General features: G+C 42.1%; 1 protein-coding gene across 7 annotated transcripts in view; it reads right to left on the reverse strand.

The window, feature by feature from the left end:
• DNAH9 (dynein axonemal heavy chain 9) overlaps positions 1-21,252 on the reverse strand; it is a 367,598-nt gene that overhangs the window by 200,562 nt on the left and 145,784 nt on the right. For 6 of the 7 annotated variants that reach the window (XM_017531396.2, XM_017531398.2, XM_037739576.1 and 3 more), the window contains 6 exons: positions 18,063-18,190; positions 15,539-15,647; positions 13,262-13,409; positions 8,693-8,867; positions 3,698-3,871; positions 2,857-3,064 (listed from right to left, as the gene is read on the reverse strand). In XM_017531396.2, the coding sequence (XP_017386885.1) occupies positions 2,857-3,064; positions 3,698-3,871; positions 8,693-8,867; positions 13,262-13,409; positions 15,539-15,647; positions 18,063-18,190 (942 nt within the window). Of the gene's footprint in view, positions 1-2,856; positions 3,065-3,697; positions 3,872-8,692; positions 8,868-13,261; positions 13,410-15,538; positions 15,648-18,062; positions 18,191-21,252 lie in introns of those variants that run through there. The other variant, XM_037739578.1, reaches the window with a different exon arrangement.

Consider the following 21,252-nt stretch of genomic DNA (forward strand, 5'->3'; position numbering starts at 1 on the left):
TTTTCGCCCTGGAATCTACTGTCCTGGTTCTCTGCTCAGTCCCCTTTTTAAACAGACGAATGGGCGACTTCCCGTGGCTCCAATCGCCAGCCAGAAGGGCACCCAGACCGGTGTATTTTGTATGGAGAACCGCTGCTCCGGGGCGCTGACAAAGCAGCCTCGCGGGGCAAAGCGGGGGCACCGGCTGGCACAGCCGCGCTGGCCAAAACAGCCGCGCTGGCAACCCGTGAAGCTCCTCTGTCTGGGAATTGCCTAGTCTGTGGGCAATAAAAATGCAGCGTCCACTCACCCTCTGCGCTTTCACTGGGAGCTGCAATCCTGAGCTGTTCCTAAACGGCTATCTTGGATCCTCTCTATTGCAGTTTTCAAAGTATTTTTTTTAGCAGGGAGGCAGTATAGCCTAGTGGCTAAGAGCACAGGCTCCGAAGTCAGACTCTCTGGGGTCAAACCCTGGCTCCTCCACTTACTGTGTGTCATGGCATAGCTTGTTTAACTTCTCTGTGCCTTGGTTTTCTCATGTATAAAATGAAGGTAATATAAATACTTATTCACAGGACTTTACAAGATTAAAGAAGTAAAAAAAAAAAGTGTAAACGTCTAAGTCAGATTCACACTCCTGATAAGTCTTTGATAAATGTCAGTTGTTGTTGTTAGCAGTAGTAGCAGCAGCGGCAGTAGTAGCAGTAGTGTAGACTTGTAGCAATAGTAAGAACTGAGGTAAATGGGCCGAGCTGGTAATCTGATCAGTTGTTGGGCCCAAGACTTGCAAATAAGGGTAGATATTTGAACAAGAAAGAGGGATTCTATGAGGCAGACAGCAAAGTGTTCAGATTTAAATTAGGCAGACAGGTCTAATGTCTGCCTAATTTAAATTAGGCAGACAGTGAAATATGCTGCAGGCCACTGCTAAGTGCTGATGTGATGGCTTCGGCCTTGATGGAAGGTTATGATACGATGGTGTCAAGGCCTCATGGAGTAAAGACTAAGTCAGTGGTTTACTGGAGCTGATGACTGAAACCAAGGGGATTGTGCAAACTGGTTGCTAAACATGACCGTTATTAAAAAATAAATTTGATAAACTTATAATTAAGTAAATTATGTTGAAAATAAACATTCAAAACTTATCACATCTTAATTATTTTAGGACATTTACTATCATGTGTGTACTGGAGGTTATATTCATTCACTGTAACTGTAGAGTGGAAATGCCTTCTAATGGTGTGCTACTGTGTTTCTCTTCCTGACCCCATGTTCACTGACGATGCATTGGTAGCTTACAATTGGCCACAATTGTGGGAGTATTTACACCACAGAAATTGGCAAACACTATAAACCAGGGCTTCATTTGTTTTGTAGACTTGTGAACATAATAGGGAAAATGTTAATAATACACATTATACTTAAAAGTGTGTCATGCTTGTTGCTGTGACATTGTGAAGAGCACAAAAAAATGGAAGAACCATTCCTTCAGTATTTGAATAGAAGATGTTTACATCTTTGACAAACTAGTAAAGTTCTGATGTAAATCTTCATCATTTCATTTTGTCTTACTTGTTAATATTCACGTCTGAAATACAGTCAATTGCTGGATTGCAATTGGCTCAGGAGCAGATGTAGCTCAGAGATGAGTTTGAAACAGGTGAAGAAGTTTCTGCCACTGAAGGGCGGGTAGGGGAAGCCTGAGCCTCTGTCCACATGCTCCAGGCACCTAGCTGCTCTGAGGGGCGAGAGTGCAGAGGCGGCACTCCCCTCATCAGCATTTTGAGTTGGCTGGACCCTAATTCTACAAGAGCTGGCAAAACGGTGCAGAAAGAGTTCCCCCAGGGGCACTGGGGAAAGTAGAATACTAGCAGAGGCAAACCGCAGGCTCACTCTGGGGTTCACAGCAAGCAGGGATGGCAGAAGGACTGGGTAAAATGGTCAAGGCGGAGCAAGTGCTGGTGTACACGAAGCCTGCTTTGCGAGTCTGCTGGTCTAGGGCCTGGGTGATGCAGCAGATAACAAGAGTGCCACGTTCAGTTTTCACATTATAAGCTATGGCTCGTAACTTATCCATCTGCAAACAGCTCATATCTAGGTGTGGGGAGGCACTGCAGTGTCCCCTCACACATCAAGTAACAGAGTGGGACAACGCTGTCGATGTTTGGGAAGTAAGAACAGGGTTTCTCCCCAGCCCTGCCTCTCCCCTCATTTTGTTGGAAGCTTCTCCAAAACAAAGCTGTTTTTAGTGAATGTGTCCTTTCCATAAAAAAGGAGACTCTGTTATAAATGAGTTAAAATTAAGGGGAGAGAGACTCTGCCAAGGGGAAAACATCGGTAGGGGGCCCATGTCTATTTGGGAGCTCTGTGAGTAAACACCAGGTTAAAGCAAGCCCCAGGTGGAGTCAGAAGAACACATGTGTTATGCCTGCCTAGCGGCTTGGAGGTGACTTTGGGAAATCACATCCTTTTTAATCTGAGCCTCAGTTTCCCCATCCATAATACAGGAGAGATGAATGAAATGATCTCGAGAGATACTTTCAGTGCCAGAAGTCTGCAAGTTCTCACAAATCTCTCCATGGCTCACAGCTCTCTTTGTCATCAAGGTGCTGAGCTACTCTGTGTTAAACACCTTGCTCCTGAGGAATTTAACAGGCCAGGGAGGAAGGTAGAAAGACCGGAAGCAGTGCTAAGGGTTGCTGGAGGACCCAGAAAGGTGTGTGGGGAGAGGCGGGAAGGGGCCTGTGGGAGGAAGTGTGCAGTGCTTGGGTCTGCAGAAGTCAAGCCAGACAGGCACCTGATGCTCTGCTTCAGCTCTGTGTCAGGGGACACAGCTACCCAGACACTCCCCCATCCCAGGTTCCCTGGGCCGCCTACCCTGCAGCATTGCCGATGTGGTGTAGTAGTTGAATGGCACGTTTTTCACCAGGTATGCTTCGGGGTCAAGGCTGGCCAGCTTAGCTCCCACCAGCACCGACTTGCCAGTGCCAGCTGTGCCCACCAGCATGACAGGCCGCCGCCGTGCCATCAGCCGCTCCATGAAGTAGCACACACGGATGGTCTCACTTGTGTGCACCAAACATGCCTGGAAGAGGAGTACAATAAGCCTGTCAAGGGCGGGCTCCAGGGAGAAACAGATGCACCACCAATGTTCCAAAGCATTTCACAAGATGGGCTTCTGTCATGGTGAAGCTCCCCAAATAAGCATAGGTCAGGATTATCTTCTTTGACATCCACAGTGGGACCATCCTACAGACTCACTCTCTAGCCTCGCTGCAGTTGGATAGAGGCTTCCCCACTCTCCTCTACCACCTGGCCTCTTTCCCTGTGGCCTCTCTAATGCATTTTAAAATCTTCTTCCCGGCTGGGCGCGGTGGCTCACAGGAATTGCTTGAATCTGGGAGGTGGAGGTTGCAGTGAGCTGAGATTGCGCCACTGCACTCCAACGTGGTGACAAAGCGAGACTCAGTCTTGGAAAAAAAAAAAAAAAAACCTACTTCCCCCGACACTTCCTCCTTTCTGGAGGAAATGTCCTGGCCTTTAGGGGAATCTGTCACTTCATTACACCTATCATCTCCTCTGCAAAGTTATGAAGCTGGGAATGACCAGCTCCTGGCAAGGACAAATGCTCAGATACCCATGTGGGGCTGCTACTGGAGCCCCTGCAGATCCTTGAGGGCAACTGCATGCATGTCCTGGGCCGCTCAGCTGCACTCACCTGCAAGGGCATCTCAGGGTCAAATTCAAACTGGGGGATGAGCTTGGACCAGGGCTCGAATTTCTTGGTCTCTGGGTCTATGTAATAGTCAAAGATAGTTCCTTGGGAAGGAAACTTGACTGTCTTGAACTCCGTCAGCCACCATTTGCTGAACTCTGCCCGGTAGTCCATAAGCTGCAAAAACACAGACCGTCAGGGGTCAAGGCCCTCCATAACTCAAGGAGCCCAGACAGGAGGCCACAGCATCAGATGGAAGGTCAGGGCAGGACAACATGCTCCTCCCCGTGCAGGCCTGCAGGATAGATCAGCTCCTCCAGGAAGGCAGCGCTGCCCCCGAGGGTCACCAACCCTGACCAGGCCCAACGATGCAGGGAGCACGCACAGGCATCCTTGTTTGACTATGTGGCTGAGCCAGCCTGGCACTGCCATGTCCTACAGCCACTGAAGGGTGGAGAGGGTTGAGGGAGGCAGATGGAAGGACATGGGGGAGAATGGGAGCCCATGGCCCCAGGATGGGCGTGTGTGGCCCAAGAACTCCTGAAGAGATAGATTGGCCCCATTCCTCGATGCCTGAGATTCTCTGCAGTACCCAGGATGGCAGCCTGGGGTGGATGGAGTGGAATGGTGACTCTTGACACCTGGGGCCCAGAGCTCTGCAGTGAGAAGGGCGTCAGAAGGGGTGTGGGTGTCAGGTAGGTAACCACAGGCAAATCCTTCTTTCTATGCCTCAGTCTCCTCATCTGTAAAATGAGGTTTCTAGAAAGATTCCCAGGGTTTTTGCAAGAGCTAAAATCCTAGAATTCAGGAGTAGCAGGGGAAATAATGTAATTCACATGCTCACCTATTAGAAAAAGGCCCCTTAGACATGGGGCTATACACCTAGTACAGGAACCACCTTACTGTGTCCAAGCAAACATAAACATACACACTGTCTCTCTCTCTCACTGACTCACTCACTCTCTCAGACCCAAAGCATACCCATTGCTACTGGCACCTCTCTGGGAAGGCAAACTCACTCTTTAAACACATAGAACTAAGAAAAACCCTAAAAGACAAAAAAAGTCCCATACTGGACATTTTAGAAAATATTCATGGAGGGCAGGATGGAGACAGAGTTCAAAGGCTGAACAGACCCGGGAGCTGGGCGCCTGGTAACAAATATAAACCCAGAAAAAACCGGACTCCTCATTTTGCTGTCTATTAAGTAAAGAGGATTGAATTCGTTTGCTTTAAAATGAGAGTGGAAATGGGTGCTAAGATAAGAAAAGATTTGCTTGATGTTCTCATTCTAATTTGAATTTAGATCAAGGGGCCATTTAATTTCCCAATATCGTTCTCTGGAACCAGAAGCCTAGAGGAAGCTGCCATTTTTAACTCCCTGATAATATGCTTCAAGACTTTCAACTTTCTACCAAAACCAGATTTTAGGTTTCTGTGGAAACTCTGAGATGAGGGCCACCTCCAGAAGAAAGGAAGTGTGAGTCTTTGCCTTTCCTCACCCCGATGCTGCCTTGAACTGCCTGGCAATTTCTCAGCTAAGCTGTTGGCTGGGCCACATCAACGCTGTCTCACCTTCCTGTAAGCTGGTGCTTCACTGCACCTTGTACTATAACTGGACACCGTAAAGTTAAGGTGACCTCTGCTGGGCCAGTCCAATGATTCTTTCTTTCTTTCTTTTTTTTTTTTGAGATGGAGTCTTGCTCTATCACCAGGCTGGAGTGCAGTGGTGCGATCTCAGCTCACTACAACCTCCATCTCCTGGGTTCAAGTCATTCTCCTGCCTCAGCCTCTTGATTAGCTGGGACTACAGGTGTGCACCACCAGGCCCAGCTAATTTTTGTATTTTTAGTAGCGATGGGGTTTCACCATGTTGGCCAGGATAGTCTTGATGTCTTGACCTTGTGATCCGCCCGCCTTGGCCTCCCAAAGTGCTGGGATTGCAGGCGTAAGCCACCACACCTGGCCAATGGTCATTTCTTAATTCTACTCAATGGTATCTCTTCAGCATGGTTCCTTCTGAAATCCCTATCTCCCTTGGGCTCCGAGAGTTCACTGTTTTCTCTCTACCTTTTAACCAGGGGGACCTAAGGACTTTACCACCATATGGTAGTACAGCTGGGAACCCAATTTTACTTCACTTCATCTTTATCATGCTATAGATTATCCTGCCTACTTAAAATGATTCCTATTTTATAAAGTGGGGATTTCATGAAAAGACAGAATTGAAAGTTGAACTCACGTTGTCAGTCTTACAATCTGGTGTATTCTCTACTTTAAGTTTCCAAGAGATCATTCTCTCTAAGGACTACAAAGTATTCAGTCAGGACCTTTTTTTTGTTTGTTTTTTAATGGGAACGTCTACCTAGGTGTAGTCTCCATTTTGTATTTCTGTTTTGCTTTTATACCAGTTTTTTCAATGTAAGCACCACTGGTGTTCTTGATGTGAATATTTTGGCCAAATTCCTACCTTCCTATTTACAGCACTGTTTTTGGTGTTTAGCTTTAATGCAGGCTGTGTAGGGGTCTGGGATGTGCCCTGCTGCTAAAAGCTTTCTCCCTTGTCCCCTCCCCAGGTTGCCAGCAGGGCCGTGGATGGCTTCAAGTGCTCCAGTGCCCTGGACGCCTGGAGGGATGCTTTCTCCGAGGCTTTTAAAAGGGTTGAGGGGATTTAAATTTTTATACCCAGAGTTAGAAAAACTGATCAAGTATTTTCATCTTGATACCCCACTGCCTGCTCAGCACCAATATGAGAGAGAAGCCCAGCAGTTCCTGTCTGACATTTCACCAGCCCACAGGTCAGAGACTGCACTTGATTGGAAGCAGTCACCTAAGCATTCGGGGTCTCTGTGCAGTTCAGCTAGGTCTCATCCATCCTGCTGAAATCTCTGCCTCCTGCCTCAAAGGGGAAATGTAAAGCTGTCAAAGAAGTAGTTCACAGAGAAGCTCCAAAGACGGCAGAACAGACAGCAGAAAACTCTCAGATGTCAAACTCCTAGTACATGGTATCCACCTGTCCTTGGAGCTTTCCCTTTCTGCCCCCAAAGCAGCTGGCTCTGGGGAGGGCAGTAGAGAAAGGCATGCTTCCCAAGAGCCTGCAAAAGCTGCTTTCTGAATTTTGAGCACCAAAGAACACATCAGGGAGTGATGGTAGGATGGATGTTACAGCCAGGGCCCTTGAAAATGAACAAGTGAATTGCTGATTCTTTTTGTCCAAGTTCACTTTCATTTTGGATTTCTAGAACATGGTTTCACCTTGGGAGGCTGAAACTTTCTGCCTTTCTTTGAAGAAGGCTCACAGTCAACCAGACTGAAGAGTAAATCATCACTTTCCAACAGTTACAGCTTGGACTGATCCCCTGTTGCAAGAGAGGCATCAGATACTTGCTATAGAACTGAATATTTATACCGGGAGAATATTAATAATAAGCACACATGGGTTGTACTAAGTGCCTTGCTCTTATTCATGATGGGTGATTAGAACATTCACTTAATCCTTGCCACCCTTCTAGGAGCTGGGTACCCCATCATCATCCTTTGTGCGCATGGGGAGTGGGAGGTAGAGAGAGGTTAAGTTACTTGCTCAAAGTTCCCCAGGTAATAGTGGCAGACTTATAATTCAAATCCACAGTTCATGCTCTTTTTTATTTTTGGCTTTCTTCAGGTATTTTTACAAAATCACTTTATTGTGGAATGACTGATACACAAAAAACTGTACATATTTAATGCATGTGATGTGATGAGTTTAGAGAAAAGTATACACTTGTGAAACCATCACCACGACCTATGCATAAACCTACATATCGCCTTCAAAGTTCCCTTCCATGATCTTATTGATCATGGCTATTATTATTGTTTTGTGCTAAGAACAACTAATGTTAAGATTTCCCTTCTTTCTTAGCAAATTTTTTTTTAAGAAAAAGGAAATCTTTCCATTTGCAACAACATGATGAAGCTGGGGGATATGTGAGGTGAAATAAGCCAGGCATGGAAGAACAAATACGCCATGATACCACTTACGTGATGAGTATAAAATAGTCAATTCATAGCAGCAGAGAGAGGAATTGAGGTTGCCAGTGGCTGGGGGAGGAGGCAATGCAAGAAGGTATAGGTCAAAGGGTACAGAGTTTTGGTCATAAAAATGATTAAGTCCAAGATGAATGAATATTCTGCACAGGAAAGTTCCAATAGTAACAGTACTATATTGTATACTTAGAATTTGTTAATAGAATCCATGTTCTTAACTGTCATACAATATTGCCTAATAGCTAGAGTCAGTTATAAGAGACTGGTTTGCATAACACTGAATGTTTTTCTTTTTAGATAAAGTATCTCTTATTTGGAGGAAAATAAGTAAAGAAAAAGGCTGGGAATACCAGCAGGGTGAGGGGATAGGATGTTAAGATTTTTCGACCCACATCTCCCTTCTTCCAATCAACCTGAGACTACAGCAGTCAACACTAGGAGATAAATTCTACTTTGGTTTTCTACTCCTAGATACTAATTGGACTTTCGTTCAACCTTCTCTGGACAGCTGTGCACTTCGCAGGTATGGAGATACGATGGTTAACTCTGGCCTGGTAAGGAGTGGTGCATCCTTGTTCTAAAAGTTCGTAAGAAAACAGAAGGGTTTCCTTCCACTCAAGCTTCCTTCCACCCCTTTCTCGACAAACACACCGCCTGGCAAAGAGGGCACATATACCAGCAGTTGCTCAAGCTCAAACACTATATAAGTTCCCAAGACATCAAAGATATGTTCACTAGCTCAAAAAGGAAAAGCTCTGAAAACACCACGATCTCATCTATCTCACCCCATAAGGGGCTTTTATGGGGACTGATGTCTTTAGCAGAATAATAGGTAGATGACTAAATAGTTCGCTGCTTTCAAGTCCAGTCTGACATTTAGTTGTCCTGTCTTCCAGATCTTTGCTAAAGGATCTATTTTTGCTGCTACAGACTTCAATGTAGGTATACATTGAACTCAACGTATCTCCTTACCTGATCTTGGACCATTGCTCCGCCAAAAGCCCAGATGGCAGCGAACACAAAATAATGCTCATAAATTTCCTTAGGGCAGTCTGCAGGGATATCCTCCTTGGTCAGGAGACATTCCAGAAGGTGACACAGCATCTGAACCATGCTCTGCTCTGGGATGGGAATGATTTTCTTAAACCTGCAAAGACATAGCCGAGGTGATCTCAAACACAATGGATATTCCCTTCTGGTGATGCTGATGGACAGCTATGGAACCACATGGTTTCAGCGGACCCATAACCTGTCAAGTCCTTTGGGATTACAGATGACCACAGCACCACTTACACCTTTATTCTCATCAGCTGTTCTCATGCCAGCTTCCTTTATAAGGGCCCAGAGCTCTCCTGAGGACTTTCTCATCTCCTTTCCTCTGACACCCTCCCTCTCCATGCTTCTCTTTCTGTTGATGATCACCTCTCAGTCCCTGGGGAGCACAGGTGGCAGCAACAAGTAAAAACTTCATGTGTTCACTTGCCTCCCAATTTCTGCAATTGTCAAAAAGCACCAAAAGAGGCAACGTGGGTGCAGTTCTGAGGCTTGTCCTTTAACCTCTTCACCTCAGAGGTTTTCTTCCAATGAAAACACTTTCTCTGTGGCCAGAATCTTATCTGGGGAATAGAGTGGACCAGGACAGATGGTTATTTTATACAATCACGATTCACTGAAGGGATTTCTTCAACTGAAATTACAAATACACTTCTGTAACTCTGTCCTGGCCTGGCATTTGCACTTTTAATCTTAGCTTTAGAGTCCTTAACTGAAAGGCAGATATCAAGAGATATGCAAAAGGCATCAATGCCCCATGGGGCAGGGGCATGCACAAGCTCACACACACATACTCTTCTTTCCATGGGTACCCTCATCACACCACGTGTATATGCAGAGTACACCACGTACCCACACACGCAGCCTACATCGCCACCTCCCACAGGATGCTGTGCTCATAGGCTGCACAGAGGCAGAGTCCGTTTTCATAACACATGCAGCACTGTCAGTGGACACCTTAGCAGTCATTTCCCAGCACCGAACCTCAGAGTTTCACGGCATACCATTCACTTTTTAGCGTTTGTGCTTGTTTTTAACCTAGTTGCAATTCTTATAGCAAACGCTATGATGGTGTTACAGTCTAATAGTCTAGGTATTACTTCCATGAGCGACGAGAAGCCTAGCTCCTTGATGGGCGTTCTCTCATTTGTTTGATGTGTGTCTGTAATGGACTGATACGATGCAACTATCTCAGGCTCAGTGCTGGATAAGCCACCAGGAGGAGAGGTGCCACCTGCCCTTCCATTCCAAAAAGAGATTCCAGGCAACTTAGGTGGGACTTGAAGAGGGTTTTGCAACCCTGGCTTCTCACCCTCTCAAGACCACAGAGGACAAAGTGGGAGATGCTGGAGGGCCTGGAAATAAGCATTCAGAATACTAGAGTGAGCTCTTGGTAGGCAATGAGTATCTCTTCCCCCATACAGAAGGCAGCTGCTTTCCCCTAATAGCCTTAAAAGGGGGCTTCAATAGGGCTACTCTGAGTTGGTGAAGGAGTCTTGCCTGCAAAACCCCAGAGAGCTGCTGATCTCTCAGTGGGGAGTGGGGAGGTACCTTGCAGGGAAAGCCTGTGCTCCAGTTTGTCAAAGCAGAGAAGGGGCAAGTATCTCCTGGAATCCAGGTGTGGGCTGTGTGCAGGAGGCGCTGTCTGAGTGCTGGCTAAGGGACAAGGTGAGGCAGATGGGGTTTGTGGAGTGGTAACTGACTGGCTGGAGAGGAAGTTACTTTCTTCCAGAATAACAGATGAAAGATTTCCAGTGACGGGGAGGAGCCAAGGAGCTGCCAAAGAGAAGGAGTTGGATTTTAAGATCTGCCACAATTGGGGCAACTAAGGCCACACCAATTGCAGTCAGCTAAGACCTCTCCTGCCCCTCCCCTCTTCTCTTCACCCTTCTTTTACACTGAGGGGTCAGAAGCCATAGCCAGGGAGGAGGTCACTGGCAGAGAAAGGAGAGAAGTCAAAAATATACCCCTTTCCCATTGCGCCCCTGAGCTGAGGAGTGGGGCAGAAGCCTCCATTATGAATGGAGTTTGTTTCTTTACATTTTCACTAGTCTAACACACACACGTATGTATGACTGTGTGACTAGAAGTGATCACACACCTTTTAATTACAGAAATGTCATAGACTTTGACCTAGATCTCATGCAGGGGCAGGAGGAGAAGCAATCACATATAATGGTTTTAAAGGAACAGTAGAAAACAAAATAAAGGTGTTTTATAATCACCCCTTATGGGCCTGTTTATTTAATATTTAATTATTTTTATTTTTATTCGTTAATTTTTTTTTTGAGGTCAGGTTTCGCTCTTGTTGCCCAGGCTGGAGTGCAATGGTGAGATCTTGGCTCACCACAACCTCTGCCTCCTGGTTTTAAGTGATTCTCCTGCCTCAGTCTCCCAAGTAGCTGCTACCATGCCCGGCTCATTTTGTATTTTTTTTTTTTTTAGTAGAGATGAGATTTCTCCATGTTGGTCAGGCTGGTCTTGAAATCCCAGCCTCATGTGATCTGCCATCTTCAGCCTTCCAAAGTGCTGGGATTGTAGGCGTGAGCCACCACCCCAGACCCCTTCTCTGGTTTGTTAACTCTTTGCTGCCCTAGTCTGTCTGTGATATTAACCACTGTTTCTCACTTCCAGACTTCGTTAGCTGCAAGGACTGCTTTAGCCCATGACATCCCAAGGACACAGAGCCTATGGGCCACCACGGCCTGAAAGCTTTTCAAAGGCTTATACAAACGTTGAGTTGGAAGAATAATTGCCGACTCTAAAATAGAAAAACTATGAAATCAAAAGTAATGTTTTATCAAACAACTAAAATACACCACAATGTCACCTATTTGATTGCAACTCAATTTTTAGTTATCCAAAACTCACTTTGAATATGAGCAGATGTTTCAGGGTGTGGGGCGGGGCAGATGGGACGGGAGCACCTGGCAACCTCTCGCAGTGTTGTTTCCTGCAGTCTGAAGTGCTCCCTTCCCCTTGGCCTCCGTGATTCTAAGCCACTGGAGGCACAATCATATCCCATGCTTGACAAGCCAAGGAAGAAAGAGGCAGGGATCAACTTCAATGATGGAATTTAACTTCTGGGAGACATAAGCCTGACCCTAAATTGTGGCATCTTCATGGGGCTCTGAGTCACACTGCCTTCACAGCACCGGTCTCAGGGACCTATTCTTGGTTCCACTATGGGGATGGGTGACAGATTCTGCTTTTGTTGTTTTACACTATATATATCATATACATATGTACATCATATACATATACATCCATATACGATATACACATGTGCATCATACACATATACTGCGTATACAATATACATGTGTACACCATATACACATACATGTGTATATGCACATACACGTGCACATCATACACAAATACATGCATACACACACATAGATGAGTACATGATATACACATACATATATGCACATGTGTACATCATATACACATACATGCATATATGCACATACATGTGTACATCATATACACATACATGTGTGTATGCACATACATGTGTGCATAGGTATATACACGTGTATATGCATATATGTGTATATACATGTATATATACATATACATATATACATATGCATCTACAGATACATATGTATATACAGATACATATGTATATACATAAACATGTATGTATATGTATATGTACATGTATATACATATGTGTATATAGATGTATATGTATATATATGTTTATATGTATATAGACATGTATATACATATATACATCAATTTGTTATATACATACATATGTATATACATACATAAATAGTGTAAAACAAACAAAACAGAATGATGTAAAACAAAAGCAGGTTCTAAACATGGGCAGCTCCCTGTGCTGACACAGATAGTATTCTTGCTGTAATATGTATCCTCTTGGTCAAGAGTGATTAATCTCTTGTTAGTGCTAAGTGGTCAGGGCTTGTTGCTCTTATTTTTACAAACCTATAAAAGGAAAAGTAAATTCACAATACCCAGCATGGCAGGACTGTCAGATGGTGCGTTATATCTAATCCCACATTATCTGGGCCGTGAACACACATGGACAGGAAGTGGGCCCCACAGGTCACCAACAAGTGCCATCTGCACCCCAGGTGTTGATCTGGCCTGTGGATTATTTATTACAAATGCAGAGCTGCTTGTCTTGTAAACAGAAGGATCTGAGTCTCTGGATTTTAATCTGATACTACAACCCGCAGCCTCCTTCAGATACAGCCATGTGACACTCATTAAAGGGACTTTCAACCTTCCTCCTCTTCACTCACCTCACTTCCTGCCTGAGCTGACAGCAGGCATCCCATGGCCATCCTAATGTGTGTTCCCCTCTGCCATCTGCCATGCCTGGAGGGGACTGCTCTGGGAACATCTGACTTTGGGGCCAGGACAGAACATCAGTGGGACACCAGGTGTGAACCAATGGGCTTTGAATTGCTGCATTAACTCTCTTATCTCCCTTATTTCTTGGCCTACCTGGTCCTGAGTATGTCTAAGCAGGTTGGAAGATACTTGTCAAACAGAATGGTTAAATTGGCTCTCTCTGTCTGGATTTCCCTCTTGTCAATCCAGCTGCTCACTGTAGGGTTCCATCCCAAGTCTGCCGGGTTGATGTACAAGATCCCTGTGAGCACAGGGAATATTGTTTAGTGAATATTCCATACACATCAGTATATTTTTCACCCCAGGGAGTTATTTTCTCTATTTGGAAAATGTATGCAGGACTGGACTGAAAAGAAAGGGAGATTTGGCCGAGATGTGAGAGGGTAAGTGGGTTTGCTATTGAGGACCAATTCTAATAGACTGGTTGATAGATGGATGGAGAGCAGCTTTCAGAAGGATCCCGAGGCCAAGTCAAGGCTCAGGAGGAAAGAAGGCTGTGACAGATTAACAATACTTGTCATGGGAATGAGGGGATATACAGTGGGTTGATTAGCAGTCCCCTAAGATTCAAGGCCATGTCCTGATCCCTGGAACTTGCCAGTGTAATCTTATTTAGAAAAAGTCTCTTTGCAGATGTAATTAAGTTAAAGATGTTGAGCTGAGACTGGGTTATACGGGTGGAACATTTATAAGCATCCTAATAAGAGACAGAGGGGAGAGACACACACAGAATAGAAGGCCATGGGAAGAAGCCAGAGAAGCCACGGAACCCCTAAGCTGGGAGATTCAAGGAAAGATTCTCCCCTAGAGCCTTTGGAGGAAGTGCCGCCCTGCTGACCTTGATTTCAGATGTCTGACTTCCAGAAATGTGAGGAAATACATTTCTGTTGCTTTAAAAGCCCCAAGTTTGTGGAAATTCGTTACTCCTGTTAAAGTACCCCTAGGACAAGAGAGCCAACTCTCCTGGCCTGTGCCCACCAATCGTAGCAGAGGTTCTTGAAAGGGAACCTCACATTATGGTAGAGGCCAAATAAGATATATTTTTAAATTATTGATTTTATTTTTACTATTTCTTTTTATTTGATTATTATTTTTAACAGCTATATTGGAGTATAATTGATACATAAAAAGCTGTACATATTTAATGTATACTATTTGGTAAATTTGGACATATGCATACACCAGTGAAACCATTACCGCAATCAAGTTAATAAACATCCATCACCTCCAAAAGTGTGTGTGGTAAGAACATTTAATATGAGATTCATCCTCTTAACAAATTTTTGTATTTCTTTTTGTGGTAGTGATGGGGTTTTGATATGTTGCCTAGGCTTGTCTCAATCTCCTGGGCTCAAGCTCTGTGCCCACCCCAGCCTCCTAAAGTGCTGGGATGACAGGTGTGGGCCACCGAGCCCGGCCCAACAATTTTTTTAAGTGCACACTACAGTATTGTTAACTATAGGCATTGTTTTGTACAGCAGATCTCTAGAACTTATCCTGCAGAACCAATTTTTTTTTTTTTTTTTTTTTTTTAGACAGAGTTTTGCTCTTATTGCCCAGGCTGGAGTACAATGGTGTTATCTTGGCTCACCATAACCTCCACTTTCTGAGTTCAAGTGATTCTCCTGCCTCAGCCTCCAGAGTAGCTGGGATTACAGGCATGTGCCACCACACCCAGCTAATTTTGTATTTTTAGTAGAGACAGGGTTTCTCCATGTTGGTCTGGCTGGTCTTGAACTCCCGACCTCAGGTGATCCGCCTGCCTCAGCCTCCCAAAGCGCTGGGATTACAGGTGTGAGCCGCTGTGCCTGGCCTAGAACTGAAATTTTGTACCCACTGACCAACATCTGCCCCTTCCCCACAACCCTCACCCTTTGGCAACTGACATTCTACTCCCTGCTTCTTTACATTTGATTTTGCCAAACAATTTTTAAAAAATCTTACAGTCTCTATTAATAAATTTGTTCAGTGGAGACACAGGAAAGTTAAGGTATATGAGTTGCAATTGTGCACCAGCAGTTAGTGAGAAACAGTCATAGTTGGTCCTCTCCATTAACATGGAGGCTAGAACTGGCCTAAAAGCCTAAGTTGGACACTTTGGTGCAGAGGGTAGTTGTGCAGCTCAAAAGCTATCTCACTCCTTATTACCACATTTCCAAATTCACAAAACTGCACAGCCCTGGCCTTGGAGTGCTTGCTTGCTTATGCTTGTGGATGTGAGTTAAGGCTGAGAACTAGGCCAGAGTTTTGGATGATCAGGTTTCTGACTCCCGTGTGGAGACTCCTCCTGAGCCAGCAAAACTATGTGTGAAGTGAGAGGCACCTCCCTAAATGGAGTAGCTTTGCGGTTCTTCCTTTCTTGGGCCATACCTGCTCTGGAGACAGTTGCTGGAGTGGCTGTGTGCAGGTGGCTGATCTCAAAGAGAAGCTTCATGGTGGGGTTCAGAGGAATCCTCTCATTGCTGGCCAATGTCAGTACCTGGAGGCAACAGGGAAGGGGCATGCCAGTGAGGAAGGAGGTAGGTGCCTTGCCAGTCTGTGGGAATTTGGCTGATCATTATTGGTCAGGATCATGGATAATTATTTCCTTTATATGGTTTGGCTGTGTCCCCATCCAAATTTCATCTTGAATTGTAGCTCTCGTAACTCCCACGTGTTGTGGGAGGAAGCAGGTGGGAGATAATTGGATCATGGGGGTGGTTCCCTCATTCTGATCTCATGGTTGTGAGTGTCCCACAAGATCTGATGGTTTTATAAGGGGAAACCCCTTTCACTTGGCTCTCATTCTCTCTTGTCTGCTGCCACGTAAGATGTGCCTTTCGCCTTCTGCCACAGTTGTGAGGCCTCCCCAGTTACGTGGAACTGTAAGTATATTAAACCTCTTTTTCTTTGTAAATTACCCAGTTTCAGGTATGTCTTTATCAGCAGCATGAAAACGAACTGGTACATTCCTTCTCTGTGATTTGTATTTTCTAAATTTTCTACAATAATCCTCTCTCTTCCTATGCAGTTTCCACCACTACCCCTCTGTGTGTGTATGTGCCTGTGTGTGTATGTGTGTTGAATCAGGAAAAAAGAAGTTATTCAAACACTTTAAATTGATGTCAATGATTTGAATGAACTAGACCATATTGGAACAATGGAATTCTTAAAGGAAAAGAACTTACATTTCATATGAATACTGTTTCTTTTAAAGTACTTCCTCATGAAAGAGCCCTACAAAAAGAATTACAAAACCCTGCTTAAAGAAATCAGAGATTACACGAAGAGAAAAATATCCCATGTTCATGGGTAGAAGGAATCAAAATCATTAAAATGACCATACTGCCAAAAACAATTTATAGATTCAATGCTATTCCTATCAAACTACCAATGACATTCTTCACAGAACTAGAAAAAAAAAACTATTTTAAAATTCACATGGAACCAAAAAGGAGTAGAGATAGCTAAGGCAATCCTAAGCAAAAAGAACAAAGCTGGAGGCATCATGCTACCTGACTTCAAATTATACTACAGGGCTACAGTAACCAAAACAGCATGGTACTGGTACAAAAACAGACACAAAGACCAATGGAATAGGATAGAGAGCCTAGGAATAAGGCCACACACCTAGGACCATCGGATCTTCAACAAAGCTGACAAAAACAAGCAATGGGGAAAGGACTCCCTATTTAATACATGGTGCTGGGATAACTCGCTAGCCAGAGGCAGAAGACTGAAACTGGCCCCCTTCTTTACACAATATACAAAAATTGACTCAAGAGGATTACAGAATTAAATGTAAAACCCAAAACTGTAAAAGCCCTGGAAGACAACCTAGGAAATACCATCTTGGCCATAAGAATGAACAAAGATTTGATGACAAATGACAAAGATGCCAAAAGCCAGGGCAACAAAAGCAAAATTGACAAATGGGATCTAATTCAACTAAAGAGCTTCTGCACAGCAAAGGAAACTATCAACAGAGTGAACAGATGACCTAAAGAATGGGAGAAAATATATGCAAACTATGCCTCCGACAAAGGACTAATATCCAGCATCTATAATGAACTTAAACAAATTTATGAGGAAAAAACAAACAACACCATTAAAAAGTGGGCAAAGAACATGAACAGATACTTTTCTAAAGAAGATATACATGTGGCCAAAAAGCATATGGAAAAAAAGCTCAACATCACTGATTATTAGAGAAATGCAAATCAAAACCACAATGAGATACCATCTCACACCATGCTATTATTAAAAAGTCAATAAAGAACAGATGCTGGTGAGGTTGTGAGAAAAGGGAACACTTATACACTGCTGGTGGGAGTGTCAATTAGTTTAACTATTGTGGAAAGTGGTATGGTAACTCCTCAAAGAGCTAAAAACAGAACTACTGTTTGACCCAATTATTTCATAACTGGTCATATATCTAGAGGAATATAAATTATTCTGCTATAAAGACACATGCTCACAAATGTTTATTGCAACACTCTTCACAATGGCAAAGACATGGAACCAAGCTAAATGCCCATAAATGACAGATTGGATAAAGAAAATATGGTACATATACACTACTAAATGCCCACAAATGACAGATTGGATAAAGAAAATATGGTACATATACACATATACTGAGCAGTCATAAAAAGAATGAGATAATGTTTCTCATGGGAACATGAATGGAGGTGGACTCCAGCCTGGGTGACAGAGTGAGACTCTGACTCAAAAATAAAAAAAAAGGTGATGTGTATATATATCTATGTCTATCACATGGAATACTACTTAATCATAAAATAGAATTCTTTTGCAGCAGTATTAACAGAGTAGGAGTCCATTATCTTTGGCAAGATGGTACATACGCACCATAGAATACTATGCAGCCATAAAAAGAATGAGATCAACTTCGTACCTTGTTGTCATCCATGACAGTATTCAGGGACTCAATCCACATTGGATCTATGTCGCCATCCAGTAAAATCCACTTGGGCCCATCATGGGTTATGTTGGCAAGCTCCCGCATGATGGAAGAGAACAATCCTAAAAGGAACCACTAATACTTTATTTTCCATTTCATCGTCAATCTTCTTTCACTTAAACATAGCGTTCCCCCTCTAGCTACAACATACAGAAGGAGGTGTACATAGAACATGGAAAGGCAGATCAGACCTGGTTTTTGTATCTTGCTTTGCAAAAACATGGCAGTGCCCAAAGTGCATTCTCCCTGTGCTTTAGTCTTTTCATAACATCAACAAGAACAAGAACAATGCCTGATAGTATTAGCTTTTTAAGTGACAAAGTGAATCATTTCAGCAAGTAACTGTAACTTGATGAAATTACATTAAACTTTTTAAGGTAGAGTTTTCATGCTTTGTAATTGCAGTCTTGGCGAATCTTGCCAAACACAGGCTTTGGAAGGAGACTCATATGATACTCATTGTTGTTACCCAAAATTTATATATTAATTTGGGCAGAATTGATTTTTATGATATTACAACTTCCCCAGTTAATAGTATGGCATGTCTGTTCATTTATTCACATATGGTTATATGGTTTTAATACATTTTTATAGCTTTTAAATGTAGCTCTTTGGTTAAATGTGTTCCTAAATATCTCATGGCTTTTACTGCTACTGTGAAAGGAATTTTCTCCCCCTGTACTTCTATTTTTAGTTGACTTGTCATTATTGAGAAAAGTTACCTTATTTTGTATATTTATTTTATGTTAATTACCTTTAATAAACTTTCTTATTAATTCTAGTAATTCTTCAGTAATGTCTCATAAATATTCTAGGTACGAAATTGCATAATAAACTGAACAATAATTTCTCTCCTTACCTCTAACTTATTTTTTTCTTTCCTCCAATTTATACCATCTATTTCATTTTCTTGTCCTATTGCATTTTCTAGAACCCCAATAAGCAATAACGTCAACAATAGGCAACACAGACTTGTTCCTTATTTTTCATAGAGATTTACTGTATCATTATTCAGAATGACTTTGTTTTCATTTCAGCTTAAGGTACAGAGCATTTATTATATTTTAGGAGTTTCCTTTTATTCCTACTTTACTTAGAACTTTCCATTAGGTATGAATTGCATTTGAAGTATCTATTTAGTGATCAAATGATTTTCCTCTTTAATTTGTCAATGTTTTATGTTAATACTGTGAGAAATAATTGTTCCATCCTTAAGTTTCTGGAATAGACTTTACATGGTCAAAGTGTATTATTTTTGAGATACTGTTTGATTCTACTTACTGATATTTTATTTAGAATTTTTGTATCTGTATTAATGAGTAACACTGGTTTTTTTCGGCTCCACGTAAAATTTGATATCAATATCTACATTTTTACATTTACATATTTGCATTTACTCCACATAAAAGTTGATATCAAAATTAATCTTGTTCTGTAAAATAATTTGAGTTATCTCTTCATAATTCTGAAATTATCTTTTTTTTGTTCTACTCTCTTTAAATTTTCCTTTTCATTAGTTTACTCAAGTTTTCTACTTCTTTTTTTTTTTTTTTTTTTTTTTTTTTTTTTTTTTTTTTTTTTTTTTTTTTTTTTTTTTTAGTCTTGCTCTATTGCCAAGGCTGGAGTGCAGTGGCAATTTCGGCTCACTGCAACCTCTGCCTCCTGGGTTCAAGCGATTCTTCTGCCTCAGCCTCCTGAGTAGGTGGGACTACAGGTGTGTGCCACCACACCCAGCTAATTTTTGTATTTTTAGTAGCGACAGGGTTTCATCATGGCGAGGATGGTCTAGATCTCTTGACCTTGTGATCCGCCCACTTCGGCCTCCCAAAGTGCTGGGATTACAGGCGTGAGCCACCGCACCTGGCCCAAGTTTTCCACTTCTTAATGAGGAAATTGTATTAATTTATATTTTGCTAGGGGTTCATCTATTTCTTCTAGTTTTTCAACTATGTGTCATTAATTAAATATCTTCTGCTACTTTAGTCTTGTCTGTTAATTTCAAATTATATGTACATTTAACCCTTTTTCCCCATTAATTACTCACACAATAGATGTATCTTATTGCTCTTTACAGAACCAATATTTACATTTATTTAACTTTTATATCTTTTTGTGTTCCTCCTAGTGACTAATTTCAGCTTTTATCAATTCATTTTCCTTCATTTTCTTTGTTTAGTTTGAATAATTTCTTATGACAAATATTAACTTCCTTTACTTCTAGCCTACCTTTTATAATAAAGTGAGTTTAAAAAGTTTTCCCTTATAGGTTTTAGATGAATCCTATAGGTTTTCTTGCATGAAGTATTTTTTTATTGTGTCCTAGACAGTTTGCAATTGAATTTTCTTTTTGATACAGGAATTAAGAGCATTTCTTGATTTGCAAGTAGTAAAATCATTTTTGGTGACTTTCTTGCTATTTTTTTAAATTGTATTCTATTGTTATCAGAGAATGTGAACTGTAAATTGATGCTGTTGAATTCATTATAGCTTTCTTTGTAGCCAATTACGTTTTTAATTTTTGGAAATGTTACATGAACCAACCAGGAAAGAATTACTTTCTATTTATGGGATGAAAAGCTCTGTAACTTTGTATTATATTGACTTTAGTGATATAATTGCCAATTCCTTTATGTGCTTATTTTTCTGTTTACTGGAATTAATTTTGAAAATAAAAAACAAATAACAAATAAATAACATTAAAATAATTTGTTATATTTGTACTCTTTTAAAGTCCTCCTAATTTTTTTTTTAAGAACATGGCAGTCTCACTATGTTGCCTAGGCTGGTCTCAAACTCCTGGCCTCAAGTAATCTTCCCATGTTGGCCTCCCAAAGCCCTAGGATTATAGGAATGAGCCACTGTACCTGGCCCCTGAACATTTTTAAAGGCTATATTCCATTTACTTTGAAGTTATCTTGGTTAGTGAATACAGACTTGTAATTATTATATCTTCCTTGTTAATTTCCCCATTTAATGTATAAATCTAATAAAATTTTAACTAGAATTCAGAGTTAAAATTTTTAAATTACATTATTGAGCATATATTTAATATGAAAAAAGAAGTGCTTGAAACAAGACAATTACAAAAGATTATTGAGGAGGGACTTACCTCATTGGATATTAA

This window comes from Cebus imitator, unplaced genomic scaffold, assembly GCF_001604975.1.
Source record: "Cebus imitator isolate Cc_AM_T3 unplaced genomic scaffold, Cebus_imitator-1.0 Scaffold72, whole genome shotgun sequence".
Classification (NCBI taxonomy): domain Eukaryota; kingdom Metazoa; phylum Chordata; class Mammalia; order Primates; family Cebidae; genus Cebus; species Cebus imitator.